Source organism: Asterias amurensis, chromosome 5, assembly GCF_032118995.1.
Source record: "Asterias amurensis chromosome 5, ASM3211899v1".
NCBI classification, from domain to species: domain Eukaryota; kingdom Metazoa; phylum Echinodermata; class Asteroidea; order Forcipulatida; family Asteriidae; genus Asterias; species Asterias amurensis.
In genome coordinates, this window is record NC_092652.1 from 2,343,113 (window position 1) to 2,363,673 (window position 20,561).

A 20,561-nucleotide genomic window follows, 5' to 3' on the forward strand; every position below is an offset into this window, starting at 1 on the left:
GACCGTCCCACGTCTGTAATAATTTTTCTCCACAAGAGGGCGATATAACTTTCTGAAAGTTTCAGTGAAACAAGATGGCTGCGTGCATACACAGATATTTACAAAGGAAAGTGCGCCGATGCATACATCGTTTGTGTCTGTTTAATATTGCTTTTTTCGTATGGATCTTCTTCATGATATCAATCGTTTCGCTGATGATCACTTACATTAGCCTTGTTGTATATCTTGATGATGATGGACGGACAAGGGATAAGTACGTGTGACAATATTTCTGCTCTCTATTTTTATAAAAATTATACAGTAGTAAGTAAACATGGTAAACAAACAGAAAGTTAAGAAACAGAAACAAACATTTAATTTTAAAAACAACGCAAACCAACATGACCAAAACAAAACAAGCAATACATTAAAACAATTTAATTGGATAACTTCCGCATGGCGCCACCACTTTTTCACTCATTTTTAGAAAAAGGGATATATCAATCAGGTAAATAAGTTCCTATATTATTTCATATCAAATGAAAAAGTGGTGGCGCCATACGAAAATTTTCCCATTTAATTTTAAGTCAATACAATAGAGGCCTACTAGCACAAGTACTTCTACTATACTAGCTACAACAGAACAACCCCATTCATTTATATGTTGTTATTATTTTTATAAATGGGTGCGTTCGTTTAGCTTCCCTGGGTCGACCTCCTGTGTGTGGCGTTTTTTTTTCCCAGGACAAGTGTGTGCAGGTAATTACCCACGTTCGTCCTGGTAAAAAAAAAAGCCACGCGCCGGGGTCGACCCAGGGGAGCTAAACAAACGCTCCCAAAAATAATGTCAATGAATGCACCATCTTGTTTACTTTGTTCTAGGTGAGGTTTCTGTGTCATAACATATGAAGCGCTTTGATCTTGTTAAAGGCGCTATGGCCTGGGTTTATTATAAATATTAAATACTCACTATTTTTATCATCATTAATACATAATTAAAGATAATTTTTTGGTGTAATTTTCATTCTGTCAGAGAGCAAGATATAGACTTCCCGGATGTGGACGGCGTTGACGAGGCGCTCCTAAACCAAGAAGTCAATCCAGACCCCAATGATGTTCCATTCTCATCCAGTAACCTCATCTCAGCTCAAATCATTGACTCGTCCAATATTCAACTTAGAGGTTGGTGGATGCCCCAGGTCAGATGGAATCCAGAGATTGACTGCAGTCTACCGGACCAACCGGGGACCTGCGGAAAGGTAAATATAAGTAAGAGCCACCAAGCCTGGACTTCCTGTAGGCAAGATTTGCACACAGCCTAATGGAAGACACATAACATCTTATATTTTATGAAGATTGCACTGTCCAATTTTAATCATTTTTTTGATATGATGTAAGGGGGCACATCTCAAAACTTGTCCAGTTTTTACTTTCATATCTCTTGGATTTATGTGGAAATTAGGACACAAAAAGTCAACTTTCATATATGACCTGCAGAGAGTACGTATATTGCCTGCCAGACTAGCCAATGAGTGTACAAGGTCACACTTATTGTAAACAAAGTTGACACATAACTGACTTTTATTCTGGTCCAATCATTCTCTTTGTGCAGGTCTTGAGTGTGAAATGCAAGCCAGACAGTGTTAGAGCTATTTATCAGTTTTTACCTGTAAGTATACAAGCATCCAGAAACCAAAAGTAGTTACTTAAAACTGAGAATTGAAACCAAAATATTTGTTCAATTTCAAAAATAAATATTGGGCTAAGATGTTTGATTTGAGAGTGTGAACACTTTGTCTTCAAATGGTAGTTGAAACTGGTTGATACTTTTCATTACAATTTAAAACAACATAAACATTTAAAATCACTTTTTTTTTTTACGTTATTGGAATTAAGAATATTCTACTTTTACAAGTTGTTTTTACCCTAATACCGATGTGTATTGAGCACTGTATACTCTCCCGAGTTCTGTGAAAAAGATCCAACCTGAGTGATTTGCCTGTGGAATTTTTCACAGAACTCTGAATACACATTGGTGTGAGGGTAAAATCCAATTTATATTCTTATCCCTGATGCCACAATTAACATATCAAATACTCTATTAGTGTTCACCATCGTGTTGAGAGGTATTTTCTCAACAAAGTAAGGATGTTTGGAATAAAAAAGTCACTAATGCTTGATTTTCCCCCTGCAGATTAATCCAGATATATCAATAAAAAGTATATACTTTCATGCGAAAAGTGCATCATCCAAGTTGACTAAGGACAAACAAATGGTGAGATAATTGTTTTCTTTTTTTAGCAGAACAGTGTAAAACTACCTTCCAGGGGTCTAGAACCCAGGGGTTTTCAAAACTGGGGGCATTCTAGACCAAAGGTTTTGACCATTTGATATCATACACTGTGGTTTTGAAAAATAGATAAACTAACGTCGGTCTGTAATTTTGTTGTTATGCATCAACACAGTACACAGTCAACCCTCCTACTGTCTGACCATTCATTATCATCCACTGTGGTTATGAATGATGCAATACGGATCTATGCCAGCCTACAATATGATACCATGTGGTGAATTCATCTTCACAGTAAACAGTCAACCCTCCTACTGTCTGACCATTCAATACCATTCAATCTGTTTTTGAATGATAGATAAACTCAGTCAGTCGCTCAATATAATACCATGTGTTGAATGCATCTACACAGTACACAGTTAACCCTCCTACTGTCTGACCATTCATTATTATCCTCTGTGGTTTTGAATGATAGATAGACCATGCCAGCCTGCAATATAATACCATGTGGTGAATGCATCTACACATTACAAAAACAACAGTCAGATCTGTACACACAGCTGTTCCACCGCACACAACCCATGGTCACTGGAAATATTACCATTAGTAGGAGGGTTAACTATGAGCCAAGATTTCTTCTTAACACCTCCTCTGATCTCCCCTCTTCTTTTTCCTCTGTGGTAGTCTGACGATGCAACCTACAGTGCAATAGCATTACTCAAATACAGCGATGAATCAACTAACAGAATGAGGTGAGACTTTCAATGTACAGAACTTAACCCACCTTGAAAAAAACTGCTAAGCAGGAAACACTGCTAAGCAAAAATTATCTGCTAATTAAAAACTAGCAGGGAACCAGTCACAGATTATATGCATTATAAGGGGTTTTGGCTGTGAACCCATTGCTGTGGCGTGTTGTGGCTGAGCAGTCTAGTTCTCCATGCCCAGGCTTTTGTGTTGTAGGGTTTGGGTTCTAATCCCTTGCTCTTGAGCAAGGCACCAATCCATAAATTCTTCCTAAAAAGTTGGGAAGGTAGTGCATTCTGCTCTACCAGCCAGGCTCCTTGTGGATGCTACATGCTTACATCCTTACGGACTGTGAAGGGGGTGTCCCTGTTTCAGCCCAAAGAGTAGGTGGAAAGTGCCCCTGGTGACAACTAATTTGGTCAATATCGGTTAACTGTAGCCCTCGCCTTGAAGCGGCCATCTGGCTTTGTGATGTTGGTGACATCTCATTAAAAAAACAAATTCTGTGCTAACAGAACAGAAGCTTGATCATACCATAGTTCATGAAAGTCTGGAGCGAATTCAAAAATATTTGGGGAATTTGAGGATCTTTGTTTGTTGCTGTAATGTTTCAAGAAACTTTGCTATCTAATGTGCTAAACTTGGAAGCCTTTCATAGGAATGGTAAACGCGAACATGTCTTGATAACAAAGCAAAGGTTCACATGCTAGTTTTTTTACTTATGGGTATAAACCATTCAGAATAACTGATACATTTTATTTTACAGACTTGATTTTCCTGCCGGGACACACCCATATTTATCGGCCAAAGTAGACAAGGTAAGACTCACCACAAGGATGGCAGGAACAGTGCAGTCTATATTTGTTCTCAATAATCTATACTTTTATTTTTCAGAGGAAATAAAGGACAGTGCTTTAAAACTAGCAATTTTTTAAAACTTTTTAAAACTTTATGACTTTTTGGTGGTTTTCATTGGCAGGTCATCCCAACAGATAAAGTCCTTCAAAGTATAACTATCATGCTATGTTGCCATGGTTACCAAGGATCAATCAAATTTATGGACGTCACAGTGCGACCAGCTTCAGGTAAATTCTTTCATAACTAAAATTTTGCTTTTTTAACAAGTACTGATTCTTACAAATGAAAAAAAAAGCAAAAACAAAATTGCAATTGAAAAGTTTGTCCTGTGATATTTTGAATGATTTAACAATTTTCTTGAGATTTCCTTTAAATTTTTAGGCAATGGTCATCAAGTTCTACTCCCCAGGAACTTCCTGAAGCCGTGTCCGCAATATTTCCATCCGGTTACGACTGTGACTCGCCCACCGTTTGAAGTAGAACAGTTTCTAACAGTAGAGACAAAAGTAAGTATTGCATATTCGTGAGCTACTATGTCGAGTAGTGCTGGGCGAATAGTGAAATTTTGGTATTCGGATACCGCTGGCCAACTATCGGAAATTAACCGGATATTCGAATAGGTTTTTCGCCGCTAGAGGGCGCTATTAAAAAAAAAAAAAAGAGGGCGCTGTTCGTGTGTGAATGAGATCTTATGGGCGGATTGGTATTAGTTTTAGACAGTGTCACTCGGTTCATTCATAAAAATAACCGGATCTAGTTTAAAGATGGCGATTTGCTGCTTCTTTTATCAGGATTGACTCTACGTGAAGGAAAACTTCCGTAATCTTTGAACAAATTACGTCAGAAATGTCAGTGTTTTAACTCTTCACGGAGGTGAGCATAGTTAAGTACTTAATTTATGCTGTTTTATGCTGTCTTAATAAAAGTTTCATAAGGATTCAGACAAAATATTCCTATCAGTTGTCGCCCGACTTCCGCGGATATTCGGATATTAAAGATTAACCGGTTACTTGGTTGTAATTACAGAACTATCCGGTTTATAAATAGCTATTCGCGCCCTATGCGGATATCCGGTTAAGAAAAAAAAGGCATTCGCAGTTACGGATAGGAAAACCTACATGTATTCGCCATTAACCGGATATTCGAATAATTCGCCCAGGCCTAATGTCGAGAAAAAGTCAGATCTGCAAATCCTTAAGAAAGATAAGAAACTATAGAGGATGTTCTCCAGTGTTTTGGTCTTAGCTGAATAATGATGATGCTATAAATATATGACATCACCATTATGCAAATGTTAGTATTGAACATTCATGAGCCACCTTTTGCATATACATAAACATCACAAACCTGCTTGGAATATTTGTTTAAATTTGTAAAAGAAAAAAATTCATCTTGCAAATTAATTTTTAAATTTTGTTTTTACTTGAAATGTCAAAAGAACATGAAGGTCTCAAGAACAGCATTTTGGCATCATTTTCAATATTAGTGTACATTTGGTTTGCGGTAACACCATGTGTGTGTCTACTTTCCAAGTAGATTTTGTTCTTTAGAGAACTGTCTTGCTATATATTCTACTACCGCGGAGTAGATTTTTTCGGAATATGAAAGACTTCTCTACTACCGCTGTGTAGATTTTTGGGAATTCAGGAGACTTCTCAGTTCTGAAAAGAACTGTCTTTAAGATACAAAAATGACTTGTTTGTTCGTTCTACAGGCTGATGAGGAGTCCTTTCCAGTAACCCTCGTGACTCAAGTTTCTCTCAATAGAATAGACCTCATAGAATCTACTCTCAGGGATTGGCAGGGACCCATCTCTATCGCTCTCTACGTTCCAACGAAATCACTCCAGCCTGATGAAGACCATAGTTGGAAACGGTGAGTGTCGTTTGAGAAGGGTATTTTTTCACCTCATGTTGTCTGATTTTCGTAAAACTGTTGATGATGCTAAGGTTTCAGTGTGGCTAGAGGGATGAATTTCTGGGATTAGTTTTTATCGTTCATGAATCAGATTTTCATGATTTTTCGCTGTTTTTTCTTCTTCCGAATTCAAGAGTTTATTTTTTTGTATTATTCAGGTTGTACATCAAGAAGAAGTTAAAAGAAAGCCATCTTCATGGTAGATGCAACATGGTGGTAGTCTTTGCCAAAACAGTGAGTCAATCAATATAGTGTACCGATCAGTTATAAATAATTTATAAAGCGCCTAAATCAAAGGTTTGCTCAAAGGCGCGGAGGAATAGATAAAATAAATAAGTCATTGACGGTAGGCCTCCTGAAACAAGTGGGCTTTCAGAAGTGTCTTGAATGTGTTGAGTGATGTTGTGTCCCTGATGTGATTGGGAAGTTTATTCCAGATTTTGGGTCCATATAACGAGAAGGCTCTTTCAGCAAAAGTGATGCGACTCTTGGCACAACAGTCAAAATATTTAAAACCTTTCCTGTAAAAGTGGAGAAGGAGAAGCTACATCGTAACTTTTTACTTTGACTTTTTTTTCTGTTTTTGTTTTGTCTTTCAGGTTGAGGATGACTATCCTGTCAATTATTTGAGGAATTTGGCGATTAGGTAATAATCTTTAAAAAATCTCAAACACATTTACGCAGATATTCAAATTGTTGTGGCGATAACTTGTGACTTATTTCTCATGAAAAAAAGCCCCTTATGGGACAATGTAGCTCAGTAGGTCAGGCATGGAACGGTTCAGGTGTTTACACATAGATGATTTCCTTGTTTTTGATTTCCCTGCAGTGCTTTTTAAAAATTAAAAAACACTTATAAAGTCTTGTATTTTGTGGCACTTTCCTCATTAAAACAACCAAAAACTACAGTTTATGGCAGCTAACGATTGTATGGCGTCTGACTGGCACCCCTGAACATAGATATTGACAAAATAGAAAGACTGCCAACATAGGGTTAGATAGCTCAGTCGGTAGAGCACCGGCATGTTAATTCGGAGATCACACGTTCAAATCCTGCTCTTGTCGGTTTTCTTTTTTTCAATTCAAATTTGATTAAATAAAAGCCAGTCATTGTACAGCACATCACTACTTCAACAAAGGTTTAGATTTTTATCCGAAGCAATAACTATTTTTTTATTTTTCTAGGCAAGCCAAGTCCAAGTATATTCTGCTCTTGGATGCAGATTTCGTTCCGTCCCCTGAGTTTCAGACAAGCTTCCAGTCCTCCTTAGACCAGATGGAAAAACAGCCCTCAATGGACCAGACAGCATTTGTAGTTCCAGTCTTTGAATATTCACAAGAAGTTATCAAGGTATGCAAGGAAGTCTTATTTGAAGTTCTGGGTTTGGGGGAAAGGGACCAAGGGGTCGATGTCATAAAACAATTCCTAACTAAGGATCGATTCTAGGATTTATGACAAGTCCTAGCCGGTAGATCGATCCTACGTTAGGATTCGTCTTAAGTTAGGTTGAGTTACTCGTCCTAAATCGAGATAAGACGAGTCTTAACTCTTTGTGAAATCAGCCCCTGGAGCAAAGGAGATGTTGCAATTAGACATCTACTTGACATCTGTAGCGATAGTTTCTTGATTTGAGATTAATGAATTTGTCTTTCTTCTCTTTTAGGATTCTCCGTCCAATCATCCAAAAACCAAGCAGGATCTGAAGGATCGCATGTTTGGCCAAGATGCCGTTATTTCTCCATTTAATATCCTTTTTCATGATTTGTAACTTGAAACGATTGTTATATTAAAATTAAAGACTTTTTTTAAACCAGGAATGCTTAACAAGTAAATTGTATTTTTCTTTTGACAAATTTGATGTTAAAAAAGCTGGTTACCAGCTAAATTCTCATTCCATCTGTATTCTGTTTAACTGGTTACCTGCTAATTATGAGCTTAGCAAAATAACTTGGTAGCACCATCTTCTGCTGAGCCACTATGGGTTCTTAAAGAGGCTGCGTGAGTCTGGTTTTCTTGCTAAGCATCTTAAAGAGGCTGTACTTTTTTTGGTGTTCTTGTCAAATTGTGTTCCTTAATTCCTCCTTACTGCTGTCCACTGCTCCAGAAGCTCACCGACCCACGGACTACAGGGCTTGGTACTCCTCTACTCAACCCTATAGGGTCGTCAAATATCAAGATAAATATGAACCATATCTCATAATGAAGTAAGTTATGATAACCTTAAAGCCTGGTTCATACGATTTTTTGTTTTCACTTGGAATGTTTCGTAGGAGTTCAGAACATTTCAACTGATGCAAATTTTTCATTGCGAATTTTGGACGTCAACATTCATATCGCATTCAAATTCACAGGATGTATGAACAGGACTTTAGGTCATGTCACATGTAGAGGTAATTGCTTGTTATTAAGTAAGTTTTTATGATAACAATTATTTGGAGTAAATACCATAAGTGTCCAGTTCCTGGGGAATGAGACCAGCTGAATTTCAAACAGGAGTAGGAATTTAATTCCATCACCGAGAGGCAGCGACAATAAATTCTCGGTCACCAGCCTGAATACAGATGTCTGATGTTGTAATTTTTTCTTGAATTGCTGTACTCTGGCTGTCAGATTAACATCACAATTTGTTTGATTGTTTCTTGATGCAGAAACACAGAAGATGTGCAGACATTTGATGAGCGATTTACAGGATACGGAATGAACAAAGTGACATATTCCATGGAACTCCATGCTAGAGGGTAAGAAGCTATCCGATATATATCACAATGAACTTGGATTTGGATTCTTGGTACTCTCACTACCAAAGTTTTTTTTCAACAGTGTGTACATTTCCTGATAAGGGGCATTGTCCGGGTTTTCATTTGTTACTCTGCGGTTTGGCGGGTCGTTCGAACTCCTTCGCTTCCTTCCTCCATGGTCAAACTAAGACAAATTCTTACAATAAACAGTTACTAATTCCTAACTTGATTTGTTTATTTACACAGGTATGAGTTTGTTGTGTTACCCAGTGTGTGGGCCATTCACGTTCCTCATCAGGAGAGTTCAGCCAAATCTCAGTTTTTATTGGACCCTCTCTACCGACTCCGAAACCGTGTCAAGCGCTTTGAGTTTGTGTCAGACATTATGAGAAAGTACAGTATAGCAGGATGCCAACAGGAAAGACACCATTGAGTGCGAGACCTTGGAACTCTAGGTGGCAACAGACAGATTTCCATTGTTTGCGTGGGTAGTTCTTCTTCTTCCTTCTTCCAAGTACTGACTCGATTACATGAGCAAAATTGGCGAGACGAGAGCAAGTGCAGTGCAGTTAAAAAGGAAACAAAAACACAATAGATTTACCCGGTAAGTCTGCTGCCAACTCGCGTTCCAAAAGTCCCCCATTGGTTTGGGGTTGACTTTTATTTCTTCTTCGTCTTTCGAGTTGTTGCCCTTGTCATTCATCAGGGCAACCATTTGTCAGCCATCTTCCTGAAGGTGAATCCGTGACTCCAGTCCAAATCGGCCCGTTGGGAGAGAGTACGGGGTGCAGTTGTGAATGTGGTCGGCTATCTGTGGGTCTCCTAATTGACATGAGGGAGGAGGGTGCCAACTTCCAACTTTCTTTGCATGCGTAAAGAAAAAAAACGGACGACTCCCGTCGTCAAGCAAGTCATGTGAACTGCTTTCACAGGAGCTGATTTCACAAAGATTTAAAACTAGTCCTAACTTAGGACTAGTCCCAGGAGATATGAAAAAAATTAAGGCTAGTCCTAAGTTAGGACGAGTAACTCGTAACTCGTCCTAACTCGAGATAAGACTAGTCTTAACTCTTTGTGAAATCCACCCCAGGAAGGTTGTCCTATAGCACATCAATTAATTTGTTTTAATCCTCAACCACTTGAATTTTTCTAAACTATCCAGTTCTCATCATTGGTCCAACGGAAGTATTTTACCGTTTTGCATATTTTGCACATCTCAAACATCAGTCTCAAGTATTAAACAAACAAAGAGCAGTACTTTAAGATTTGTCTTGCCACTGAGAAAACATCTCAGAAATCTCTGAAAACATCTCAGTCAATTGTATATTTTGGTAACTTATTTTCATGATTTCTTTTTTTTTAATGATAGGTTTTGGGATATTATGTCTTCTTCTCTTGAATAAGGGTTAAGCACAACACCTTGCCGCCATATTTGTATTTATTTGTTGTATATAACTACTAATTATTTTGTCAGTGACTCAGTTTCAGTGGACTCGTTGGTTTTAACATAACATTTCAAAATAAGTGAACAACTTGCAATTAGGTTATTTCAGAATGTAAGTTTTTAAATAGCGTCTTGAACAAAAATTTATTGTTTGTTTATGACCACCTTATGTATGGTTTTAATTGTCACACATGGGTGGATGTATTTTGTATGGGTCCAAATATTTTTTAGAGAGTCAAGCTTATCATTGTCAAATATTTATTATCAATTGTACTAATTATTGAGGTGTACAGTAATTTGAAATTTTGCCTAGAATGTAAACTGTATGTCCGGGTCACAAATGATAAGAATCCTTTAAAAACAGGTAAATTATGGTGCATGTATTTTAGCATTGAGAACAGAGTTAACAAGTAAATAAGTTTAAGTACAAGTCATATATTTATTATTAATATTTATTTATGGAAAGCAATGTACATGCTTGATATGAAATTTGAGGAGCATTTTTGCTTAACAATAAAAATGGATAAAAAAAGTTATTGTGTTTCATTGAGATTCCTATATATTATTATCAATGAAATGTGGACAGAAGACGATAGACCTTTATCACCGTGCAGCCATCTTGAATTTCTCCCATTGATATCAATGTTACCAAACCGAGGCTGGAAGAATAAAAATAGTCGGGTTCCTAATTGCAAAATGCTTATCAGCATTCATTATTGTTACTCTTACAAGGAACATGACCAAGATGGAGGCAGCATGATAAAGGTCTATTAGAGATGCTAACATGTTTATACTCGAGCCAGGAGTGGGTTGGGTTTAATTAACAATAATTATGAGAAAACAGAAATAACTGATTCAAACTGCTTACTAACCAAACGGACCTATGGTATAAATTAAATAAAAAAGTTAAAGGCCTGATGATTGGATCCTAATGGAGTATTTCTTTAAGGCAACACGATAAAAACTCTGCTAGGGTCCAAACTTCAGGCTATTCATGACAATAATACTGGGTTCTTATATAATGCTGTATCAAAATCCTACAGGCATATCAAAGTGCTCATTATTTGTTTTTCATCAGGATAAGTAGAGCTATGTTTCGGATTATGAGACCTATTTATGTAGCATCTTCTAATGGTTTACAAGGTGCAATCAGCAGCCACTGCAAAAAACACCGACCACTTCTCTTAGCGCTAAGTGTAACTGGGTTCTTTTGAGTGCATTGTTTAACTATCTGATCTACAGCTTTGCATCTCATCTGAAGAGAGAAGCAATAATGGTAAAGCATCTCGCTCAAGGACACAAATGTCAAGACCAGAACTTGAACCCACACTCTGCTGATCGGAAACACCAGAGCTCGAGACTGACGCTCTTAACCGCTCGTCCACGACTGATTGACCAGGGAACTGAAGTTGACTGGACACTAGTTCATTAACAACACACACAGCAAAACTCTAAAAAAACACAAAGTTTACTATCTGTAAAATATTTATTATTACTGCTCAATCATACCAAATGATATGCCACAAGGGAAACTGACTTTGAACAAAGAAGAATAGACCCTTCCCATGAAATATGTAAATTGCACATAGCGCCTGCGGACTAACATTTTGGTTGGCAAAATGAGGGAACATCACGCTGTTTTGTACACGGCTAATGGGTGCGTGACGCAGACGCAATTGCGCGCCTGCTTAGTGCACAACTCTATGGCGTTTGCCAACTAACAGGGTATGAAAGCATGTGCCAATGTGATTAGCATATTTCACAGGAAGGGTCCATTAACTCGAGCAAGACTTGCCGGTGCTCTAACAACTGAGCAATCTAGCCCAAATGTTGGCGGTTTCCCTATTTTGTCATGAAGACGCATGTCTTTGTTTAAAGGTGCCAGTCTAAAGCCATACATTTGTTACAGTTTACACATGGCTATTTACATGTACAAGTAATAAGCCATACAACGTAGCTACTTAGCTGTAGGGGAGGGGTTGTGTAGACAGGGATAAGAAGAGATGGGTTAAAGGAACACGTTGCCTTGGATCCGTAGAGTTGGTCTTTGAAAAGCGCCCTGTATTCGATATGGTTAGAAAGATGTTGTAAAAGTAGAATACAATTATCTACACAAATATGCCTCAAAATTGCATTGTTTTCTTTTTACCTCGTCGACTAACACGGTCGGCCATTTATGGGAGTCAAATTTTTGACTCCCATAAATTGCCGACCGTGTTAGTTCGCGACATAAATTAAAACCGTGCAACTTTGAGTGATACTTGTGTGGATCATTATATTCTACTTTTAAAACATCTTTCTTACCATATGCATTTCATAACAAATGGTTTCAAACGCTTTTCATAGACCAACTTGTCCGATCCAAGGCAACGTGTTCCTTTAACGAAATTAACGATTTGTTTATCAGATTCATGGCATTTGGCACTTGGAGGGGAAACAAGTCAGAAAACCTTATACAGTCTTACCTATAGCCGCCAATTCGAAAACGGCCAATGATTAAGAGTATTGAAGAGACGTCCCAAATGTAGGAAAATTGTTACTTGCTTTTGTCACAAGGATTTCAACCAGCGTTTTTTTCCCCTCACAAATAATTGAATCAACTTAAAGATTCGCTTTTGTTATATACATGTAGGCACAATAGATGCAATAAAGGCCGGTTTAAAGTCGGTCGCGCGATGGTCGCGCAACCAAAATCTTGCGCGCAATCCTAAGACTGAGGCCTAAAAAACGTGTCTTTTTATGATCGCGCGTGAAGATTTGCATCGCCCGACCATCGCGCGACCGACTGTAACTCCGCCTTAAAAGTCACCTGTGCAAGTTTCAGCTGAATACCAGGTCTACTTTTTGAAGAAAAAAAGAACAGCAAAAGAAGCGTCAAATATTTTCAATGAGAAAGTCAAATCCATCAATGTTAGCAAGGTGACAGTGGGTACCAACCACATCTCTGGTCCCAGCATTCATGAATGGACACCTGGGAAATTTGAATTTTCAGTCAACCCTCAGCGATTCGTTTGTCAGATGCAAATGTTTTGGGGTGAAATATTAACCAAACCATATTACTTTAAACGGAATCCTATCTTGGAATAGTTTTAAGTATCAACAGCTGCAGTGCTCATCACCCAGTAAGTTTGAATGGCCATTAATGGTTTGGGTATTTACAAATCTATGACCCTACCTTTAAGGACAAAGTGACATCAGCTAAAATAAATAAGTTGCAAAGATCATGAAGTTTTGAGCGAGTTTGTCTTCACTTGATAAAGGTGAAAAAAGAAACAATACATGAACTCTATTCATTCTGTCACAAGACCATAATATTATACACTACAAGTTCCTGGTCGCTGACCCCACCATCCAACTGCCAGGAATGGACCTCCCCCGCGGCCATTGGTGCGTCTTTAACCAGTTTCGTACAGACGCAAGGCCGTGCCGCAGCAGCCTACACAAGTGGGGCTACCTTGCATCTCCGCTTTGTGATTGTGGAGAGCCACAGACGATGCGCACATGATAGATGACCCACTCTCTCACCTTGATGGTGGCATCAAAGCCCTTCACCTGGCTGAGGACCTAGCCGTAAACTGGATTACGGACTTCAAAACGAGATCTATATAGCATACGACATCATCATTATACACTACGCAAATTAACCCTTTGGTGCACAAATTAAACAAATAAAAAAAAAAACACATTCAACCGCGTTTTTATCAATTGTTTTCAATAGCACCCCCTCTTGACGTCACACCTAACAAAAGCTCAACAATCGCTCTAAACAACCAAATGAGGGCGGTATAAATGGGGGCTGTAGTTTTTAAGTTATGACTGTTTATAAAAGTCCAATTTGACATGTTTTGGGGCGGTTGCTAGTGACCGCCTTGTGCACCAAAGGGTTAAACAACCGAACAACCTTAAAATTGGTAAAGAATTTTAACATTTTTGCCGTTTCTTTACATTTGTTAAATAAAAATTGTACTTAGCAAAACTATTGATATTTACAATAAGTTTTATATCGATTATACAAATTTGTTAAGTTCTCTCAATGTGATGACGCTCGTATCAATTAACTTAATAATTGTTGCTCATGTTGTGTCCATTCACGAAGATGGAAGCTGTGGCAGACCAAACTCATCCACAGGAACGCCGTCCTGAATAAACAAACAAATTTCTAAATTAATATATGCAGGGATGTGATAGGATGTTGAGAACAAAAACTGAACTCAAGAGCACAAAGCACGAAAGCATGCGAGCTCTAAAAACTTGCGAGCATCCTGCTCTGCAATCTGGAGGATTGAGGTCACCTGTAGGAAAGTATTCTTTTTTTCAGAATTTCTTTTTTTTAAGGGCAAACAAAAACCGAAATTCTTTTTTAAAACAGAGGAATCACATCCTTGTATAATAGGCTAGAAGAAGAGATTTGAACTCTATTGCTTCTACATCATGTTTTATCCTTACATCATCCAGATCAAATCAAACAAGGCGTTACATGAAGAAAAAAAAAATACTTTCAAAAGCCTGTAACTTTCTTGTCAAGCATTTAAAAGTTTCTAAAAGTAAGTTGCTCACTAATTGATGTAACTACTTATTTGGCACACTTGCCTACAAGTGACTTCAATCCTCCACTATCCTCCACTCTATGGTCACTCAACACCAAAATGTTTGGACTCTACTAAGATTGGTATACTTGGCCCAGTGATAATCAATCGTTATTTGGGCATACAGTCCCCAATCCCCCACTATCCTCCACTCTATGGTCACTCAACACCAGTATGTTTGGACTTGGGTAAGATTGGTATGCCTGGCCCAGTGATCAGCAATTGTTAGTTGGGCCTACAATCCTCAATCCTCCACTCTATGGTCACTCAACTCCTAAAGGTTTGGACTTGGGTAAGATTGGTATACCTGGCCCAGTGATAAGCAATTGTTATTTGGGCGTACAGTCCTCAATCTTCAACTATCCTCCACTCTATGGTCACTCAACACCAATACATGTATGTTTGGACTTGGGTAAGATTGGTATACCTGGCCCAGTGATCAGCAATTGTTAGTTGGGCCTACAATCCTCCACAATCACCCAACTGCTTGAAGAGGATTTTCGTTCCAAATAAATCAAGTAAATTGACGTACCTGTATTGATTCAGCACCAGGATTTGTTTCTGGAGCCGATGGGGCAGTGATAGCTTCATCCAGGTACGATGTGTCTTCATCCATTAAAAAGTCATCACCGAGAGCGTCAAGTTCTACCGAAAAATAAATTCAAAGTAAATTGCTTTCAAATATTATCTGTACCAAATCAGGGTCTTTTGAAACTTATAAATTATATGCCAGTACTAAAATGTCATTTCAAAAACTTTGTATCTCAGTATTACAAAAACATCTTAGACCAGAATGATCCATGCATCCAATGATTTCAGCACATACTTATCTCGTTTTTGTGCTGACACAATGATACAAAAGGTAAATCAGTCAGCAATTTGAATGACCTAAATAAAAATATTGGCTATCCCTCGCTTTTCCTAATTCTATGGCGAAAAACGGTTGCTACACTCAATCGCTGCATTGAGTTCTAAACATCCATTGGCGGGACTATGTTACGAACCGGGAGGTATATGGAAATCTATCGCCACTTTCCGAAACCGTAAAGCAGAGACTTCTTCAGTTTGCTGGTCACTGTTTGCGAACAGCTGATCAACTCATATCGCACCAGTCGTCGATTTCACGAAGCTCTTCTTAACTTACGATGCATCGTATGGTTTACGATGCATCGTGGCTCTGCGATGCATCGTAGCTCCGACATACTGCATAAACGATTTCACGAAACGCGTCGTACCGACGACGCATCGCAACGCATTGAAAATGCCCTTTATATAAAACGAAGTTTTAGAACGAGGATGACCTTTTTGCACTACGGCTGTTTTATGTCAAATACGCGGTGTAATAACGAAACAGCCGTTTAACAAGAGACGAAGAGAGGAGAAAGAAATGGCGCAGACGCGCAAAATCATTGATCTCCATAGACCTTTTCGCAAATACTGGGGCGCGCGCGTAAAGCTTGGAATTAGATGCATTGTGGTCTAGCTGGTAGCAAAATTTGATTCATGTCTATCCCACAATGCACCTCATTCAACAGTCTGCGCTTGCGCATTGGTATTTGCGATAAGGTCTATTATGTACAAGACACTGCGTGAACGCCGCCATGTTTGTTTATGTTTTTTCATGTTTTTTGAGCAAACGAATGGTGGCGCTAGACAGTTTGCTTTTACTGCTGAAGGGTTTTTAATCATTGGCGTTTTGTCGAGTACATGTACTTGTGTAAGTTTACAGAAATAAATTAAAATTGTTCATGTAATAAGTAACAAATTAAACATTTTATCGATGCTTATTAATTTAAATTTACCTTTTGTGTCGTGTTCTAATTCAACCCTTTCAACCCTAATTCAACCCAATAAACCAACAATTCCATTTCGTGTAAAGTGATAGCGCCTGTAAATTTCATCGTCCGTTAATGTATCAAGTGGGCATCTTCGGTCACGAAACAACCTTTCTCGGCGTAATGCCCGCCCGGCTTCTCTGTCTAGAAGCAGCATTAACGCCATTTTGAGACTAGAGCAACGTGAGTTAAGACGACCCTTTGGGTGGTCGTAAGTTACGATGTACCTTAGCTCGTTGTCAAGGTATTTGCGACGTCTAGAATGCATCGTAAGTTTCGTGAAATCGATGGGGGAGCACGTCGTAAGTTTACGACGCGTATACATCGTAACTTGAGGTACGACGCCTCGTAGCGCTTCGTGAAATCGACCCCTGGTCTTCTGGAATCCTGGAGACACAAATCTCAATCAAAACGAGACCCAACAACCCATGAGGGACAAAGCAACCTGGCACCACTTCATCAAAGCTGCTTCTACTATTCCGTCCAAGGACGAAGAATGATGATGATGGCAAACAAAAGAAAGTCTTCAAGACATCATTCTTGGGTTACATACCTGCTTCTAGGTCGGCCTCGTCCATCTCAGGCATTCCGTAACTTCTTCCCATGATCTCTTGCACCTCATCAGCTTGTTCTAACATATCGGACATGTCATCTTGAAGGTCCTGTTAATAAAATAAAATCAAATCAAATCAATCAACATTTATTTCCATACAAACACAATGTACAAATACAAGCGATAGGATGTTACAAGACTGAAAACTGCATCAAGGGACATGGCATCATTGCTTAGAAGTGAATAAAAGATAAAATAAAACACACTCTTAAAGGGAAGGTACACGTTTGGTCATTACTCAAAACAAATATTATTTTGTAAACTTACTTGTTAGCGATCGATGGAGAGATGTTGATAGTATAAAACATTGTGATAAACGGCTTCCTCTGAAGTAACGTAGTTTTTGAGAAAGAGGTAACTTCTCACTTATAATAAAAGACTTCTAGCTAGAAGTCTTTTATTCCGATCTGAAAGCACACAAATTCGTCCGATTTTGTGTTTTTTCTTTCATCATTTGCTCGCAACTTCGATGACCAATTGAGCCCAAATTTTCACAGACTTGTTATTTTATGCTTATGATGGGATACACCAAGTGAGAACACTGGTCTTTGACAATTACCAAACGTGTAAAGTGTCCCTCAGTAAAGTTTACCTCGATCTGATCCAAGTTAACTTTCTTGTACTCCTTCTTCATCTCCTTAATACCAAGCTTCATGGCATCCACTGTTGTCTTGGTATCCTTCAGTGTCTGGGTTGCAAAGTTGGCTTGCTCCATGTTGAACGACTGCTGCCTTAGATTATCACTCTGGTTCTCATACCTGTAGCAAATCGTTAGAATAAACATTCAGTCCATTCCTTAAAATCCCCTGGTTGTTGAACCTACATCACTCAAAACTGTAGGAAAATAACCCCTTGCCATAGGGTTCGACTTGATTTGATTTCAAGTCTGTGATCGGGGGTTTGTTTTTCTACATCAGCTACGCAAAACTATGGTCCTACACCTAAATTTATTTTTCACATACAAGTATCCTAAGTGAGCAATGTGGACGGCCCATTGTTCCATCAATTCACAGCAGATTTGGATGGACAATATTCTGACTTAAACCAGATATAAGTTTGACATCTTTTCTGAAAGCTACTTACATTTTCTTCTGTTTCAGAATCCTCATAGCCTTTTGTTTCACCATATTCTAAAAGTATAAAAAATAATAATATTTGTTTTATATTTTTTATTTACTTATTTTTTATGAAAAAGACACTAATCGAGTCAAGATGACAAACTCTTTAGACTTTTAACCTCAAGGCATTTTGGTAAGAAACCTTTCACTTCTTATGCGTATCAACCTGTGGAATTATCATGAGGCTTGTTTAGCTTGTTTAGCGTTGCAGAACCTCTGACCTCTAACCTCAACATTGAACATTTTGATGGACTGAACTCAAGTCCAGAAATTCCTGTCATAAAATTCTCTGAATAATGTTAGTGTCAACATAAGTGTAGTGAATGAATTATGACTATAATATAAGGGAATATTATTATAAAAGATGTAAATTTGCCTCAGGAATAAAAAAAATCACATCGATGTAAGGGTAAAACCAAAATTATCATTGGAGAAATCATTGGCAACAACTTAAGCAAATACCAATTCACAGTATGCGACCATAGATACAAGAAACTTACTCCTAGAACTATGAGGTTCGCTCCGCTATCGTCTTTAAGAACTCCGGAACGAACCTCATAGTTTTAGAAGTACAAAAAAAACTAACATACAAGTAGGCCTAGTCAAAATAAGATAAAACAGTAATTTTTACACAAGGAAATTCGCTGTTGAAAGCGCCCTCATGTGGTCAAAAATACAGTAAATTAAAACTCCCTTTTTTACCTTAGCCGGACCTTCTCGCATCTTCTTCATTTGATCTTTGTACTTCTTCAGCTCATTGTCAAGTTTTGAGATTTTCTTTTCAATTGATTCCGAACGGCTGTCAACCTAAATTGAAAATAATTTGTCACTCATTTTTACAAAAAGGGATATCTCATTGAGGTAAATTAGATACTATATTATTTCATATTGAATGAAAAAGTGGTGGCGCCATACGGAAACTTTTCCAACGACCAATTAAATGATAAACACACATCCACAATATTAACCGTGTTATCAAATTCAATTGAAACAGAGTAACGATGTCGTTATCTAAGTCCGACGTGGACAAAATTCTGTATCATTCCAGCCACCATTCACTTGGATAACTCTCCGTATGGCGCCACCACTTTTTCACCCTTTTTTACAAAAAGCCAAAAAAGGATATCTCATTGAGGTAAATTATATACTATATTATTTCATATCGAATGAAAAGTGGTGGCGCCATACGGAAACTTTTCCATCGTACACACCAATACAAACTACATGAACCGCTAGTACTATCATGACTATTACAAATCAAAAGGGAATTTTTGACTTACATTTTCAATGCAGTTTGACAGATTAGGTGGCGGTGCCTTTGGTTTACTTGATCCAAACAAACGATTCATGATAACAAAACAAATGTACTACAGTTCTTCAAAGCATATATTTTCAACAGTATATCTTCACGATATCAGCAAAACAACTGGATTTCCCGATCGAGTTGTAGCACAGCTAGGTGAAAGTCAGTTCTGTGTATTTATTTTGCATTGGATTTTATTTTGTACATAACGTCATATCAAAAAATATCCACCCGGTACCTGATGGAATCAACGCAGTATTCCCGTTGATGGTACCAGGAAACCAGACTGTAAAATGACAACAAGCGCCCCCAACGATGAGTCATAGTTATTATTCGCCCCGTGACAATTTGTAACAACCTTTTATGTACGGTTGCCCCTCCATGATGATAGGTGTCTCTGAGTTTTGAGTGCATAAATAATTTAAGACTTTGTAATAATTTGCCGAACGTAATTCTCTTAAATTGTTTCAAAACAAGTGAGCATTCAGGTAGTGTTTTTCACTCCGCCTTTGTGACCCGTGTACATCTGGAAGATTCAATAATATGTTATTCCATCATGGAGGAATATTTGAGAAAAAGAACAATAATTTTGAGAAACAAATCTAGAAACTATAATCATCCTCCATGCTATAATCTAGAAACTATAACGTCCCCTGTGCATGTGACCCCCCCCCCCCCCCCCGTTCAATATTTTTGGTATTTTCCTCCCATATCTAAACCTGACAATTCTTCATCCTTATCTCTTCACAGGTATCACACAATTCCAAGTTGGAAGAGCTATGAACTTTCGAGTCTCCCTTTTACTTAGTTTCATCATAGAGAAAGTTTCACTAACAGAATGACATAATATGATATTCCTTTCAAAAAATTTGAACACAGGAACCAACCGACCACTAAAAAACAGAAAAAACAATGGTATTAGCGTTCATTAAAAAACATACATTCTTTATTCACTTCATTAACCAAATTAAAAATAACAAAACTTTCCAACATCCCACCAAATCAGCCCTTGTTGATATTACAAAAAAAAGATGGCAAATCAATACACAAATTAATATAGCAACACAGAAATGGAATCAAAATACATTTTGATAGGCTACATAAAGTCTTAGTAAAAAAAAAAACAAGTTTA

The 20,561-nt window shown here is 38.0% G+C and overlaps 2 protein-coding genes across 2 annotated transcripts; one reads left to right on the top strand and one right to left on the bottom strand.

Moving 5' to 3' along the window:
* The first annotated feature begins 74 nt into the window (after positions 1–74).
* LOC139936888 (uncharacterized) lies at positions 75–11,301 on the top strand. The gene is made up of 16 exons (XM_071931695.1): positions 75–253; positions 1,013–1,238; positions 1,592–1,648; positions 2,174–2,254; positions 2,954–3,021; positions 3,783–3,834; positions 3,996–4,101; positions 4,256–4,380; positions 5,589–5,749; positions 5,950–6,025; positions 6,391–6,437; positions 6,977–7,142; positions 7,456–7,537; positions 7,879–7,996; positions 8,441–8,530; positions 8,777–11,301. The coding sequence occupies exons 1-16, from the start codon at positions 75–77 to the stop codon at positions 8,961–8,963; spliced, it is 1,821 nt and encodes a 606-aa protein (XP_071787796.1). The 3' UTR covers positions 8,964–11,301.
* A 137-nt stretch (positions 11,302–11,438) lies between these two features.
* LOC139936889 (charged multivesicular body protein 5-like) lies at positions 11,439–19,620 on the bottom strand. The gene is made up of 7 exons (XM_071931697.1): positions 19,407–19,620; positions 18,829–18,933; positions 18,092–18,138; positions 17,601–17,766; positions 16,949–17,057; positions 15,093–15,205; positions 11,439–14,113 (listed from the first exon to the last, which is right to left on the bottom strand). The coding sequence occupies exons 1-7, from the start codon at positions 19,473–19,475 to the stop codon at positions 14,063–14,065; spliced, it is 660 nt and encodes a 219-aa protein (XP_071787798.1). The 5' UTR covers positions 19,476–19,620; the 3' UTR covers positions 11,439–14,062.
* Positions 19,621–20,561: the final 941 nt, after the last annotated feature.

What these genes read in the sequence shown, in the direction of transcription:
- LOC139936888 (XM_071931695.1), top strand. Translation starts at nt 75, where the DNA reads ATGGCTGCGTGCATACACAGATATTTACAAAGGAAAGTGCGCCGATGC. An exon ending in CTATTTATCAGTTTTTACCT is followed by an intron (nt 1,649 to 2,173) that starts GTAAGTATACAA and finishes TTCCCCCTGCAG; the next exon opens with ATTAATCCAGATATATCAAT. An exon ending in GAAGACCATAGTTGGAAACG is followed by an intron (nt 5,750 to 5,949) that starts GTGAGTGTCGTT and finishes TGTATTATTCAG; the next exon opens with GTTGTACATCAAGAAGAAGT.
- LOC139936889 (XM_071931697.1), bottom strand. Translation starts at nt 19,475, where the DNA reads ATGAATCGTTTGTTTGGATCAAGTAAACCAAAGGCACCGCCACCTAAT. An exon ending in ATTCTGAAACAGAAGAAAAT is followed by an intron (nt 17,767 to 18,091) that starts GTAAGTAGCTTT and finishes GATTTGCTACAG; the next exon opens with GTATGAGAACCAGAGTGATA. An exon ending in TTAACTTGGATCAGATCGAG is followed by an intron (nt 17,058 to 17,600) that starts GTAAACTTTACT and finishes TTTTATTAACAG; the next exon opens with GACCTTCAAGATGACATGTC.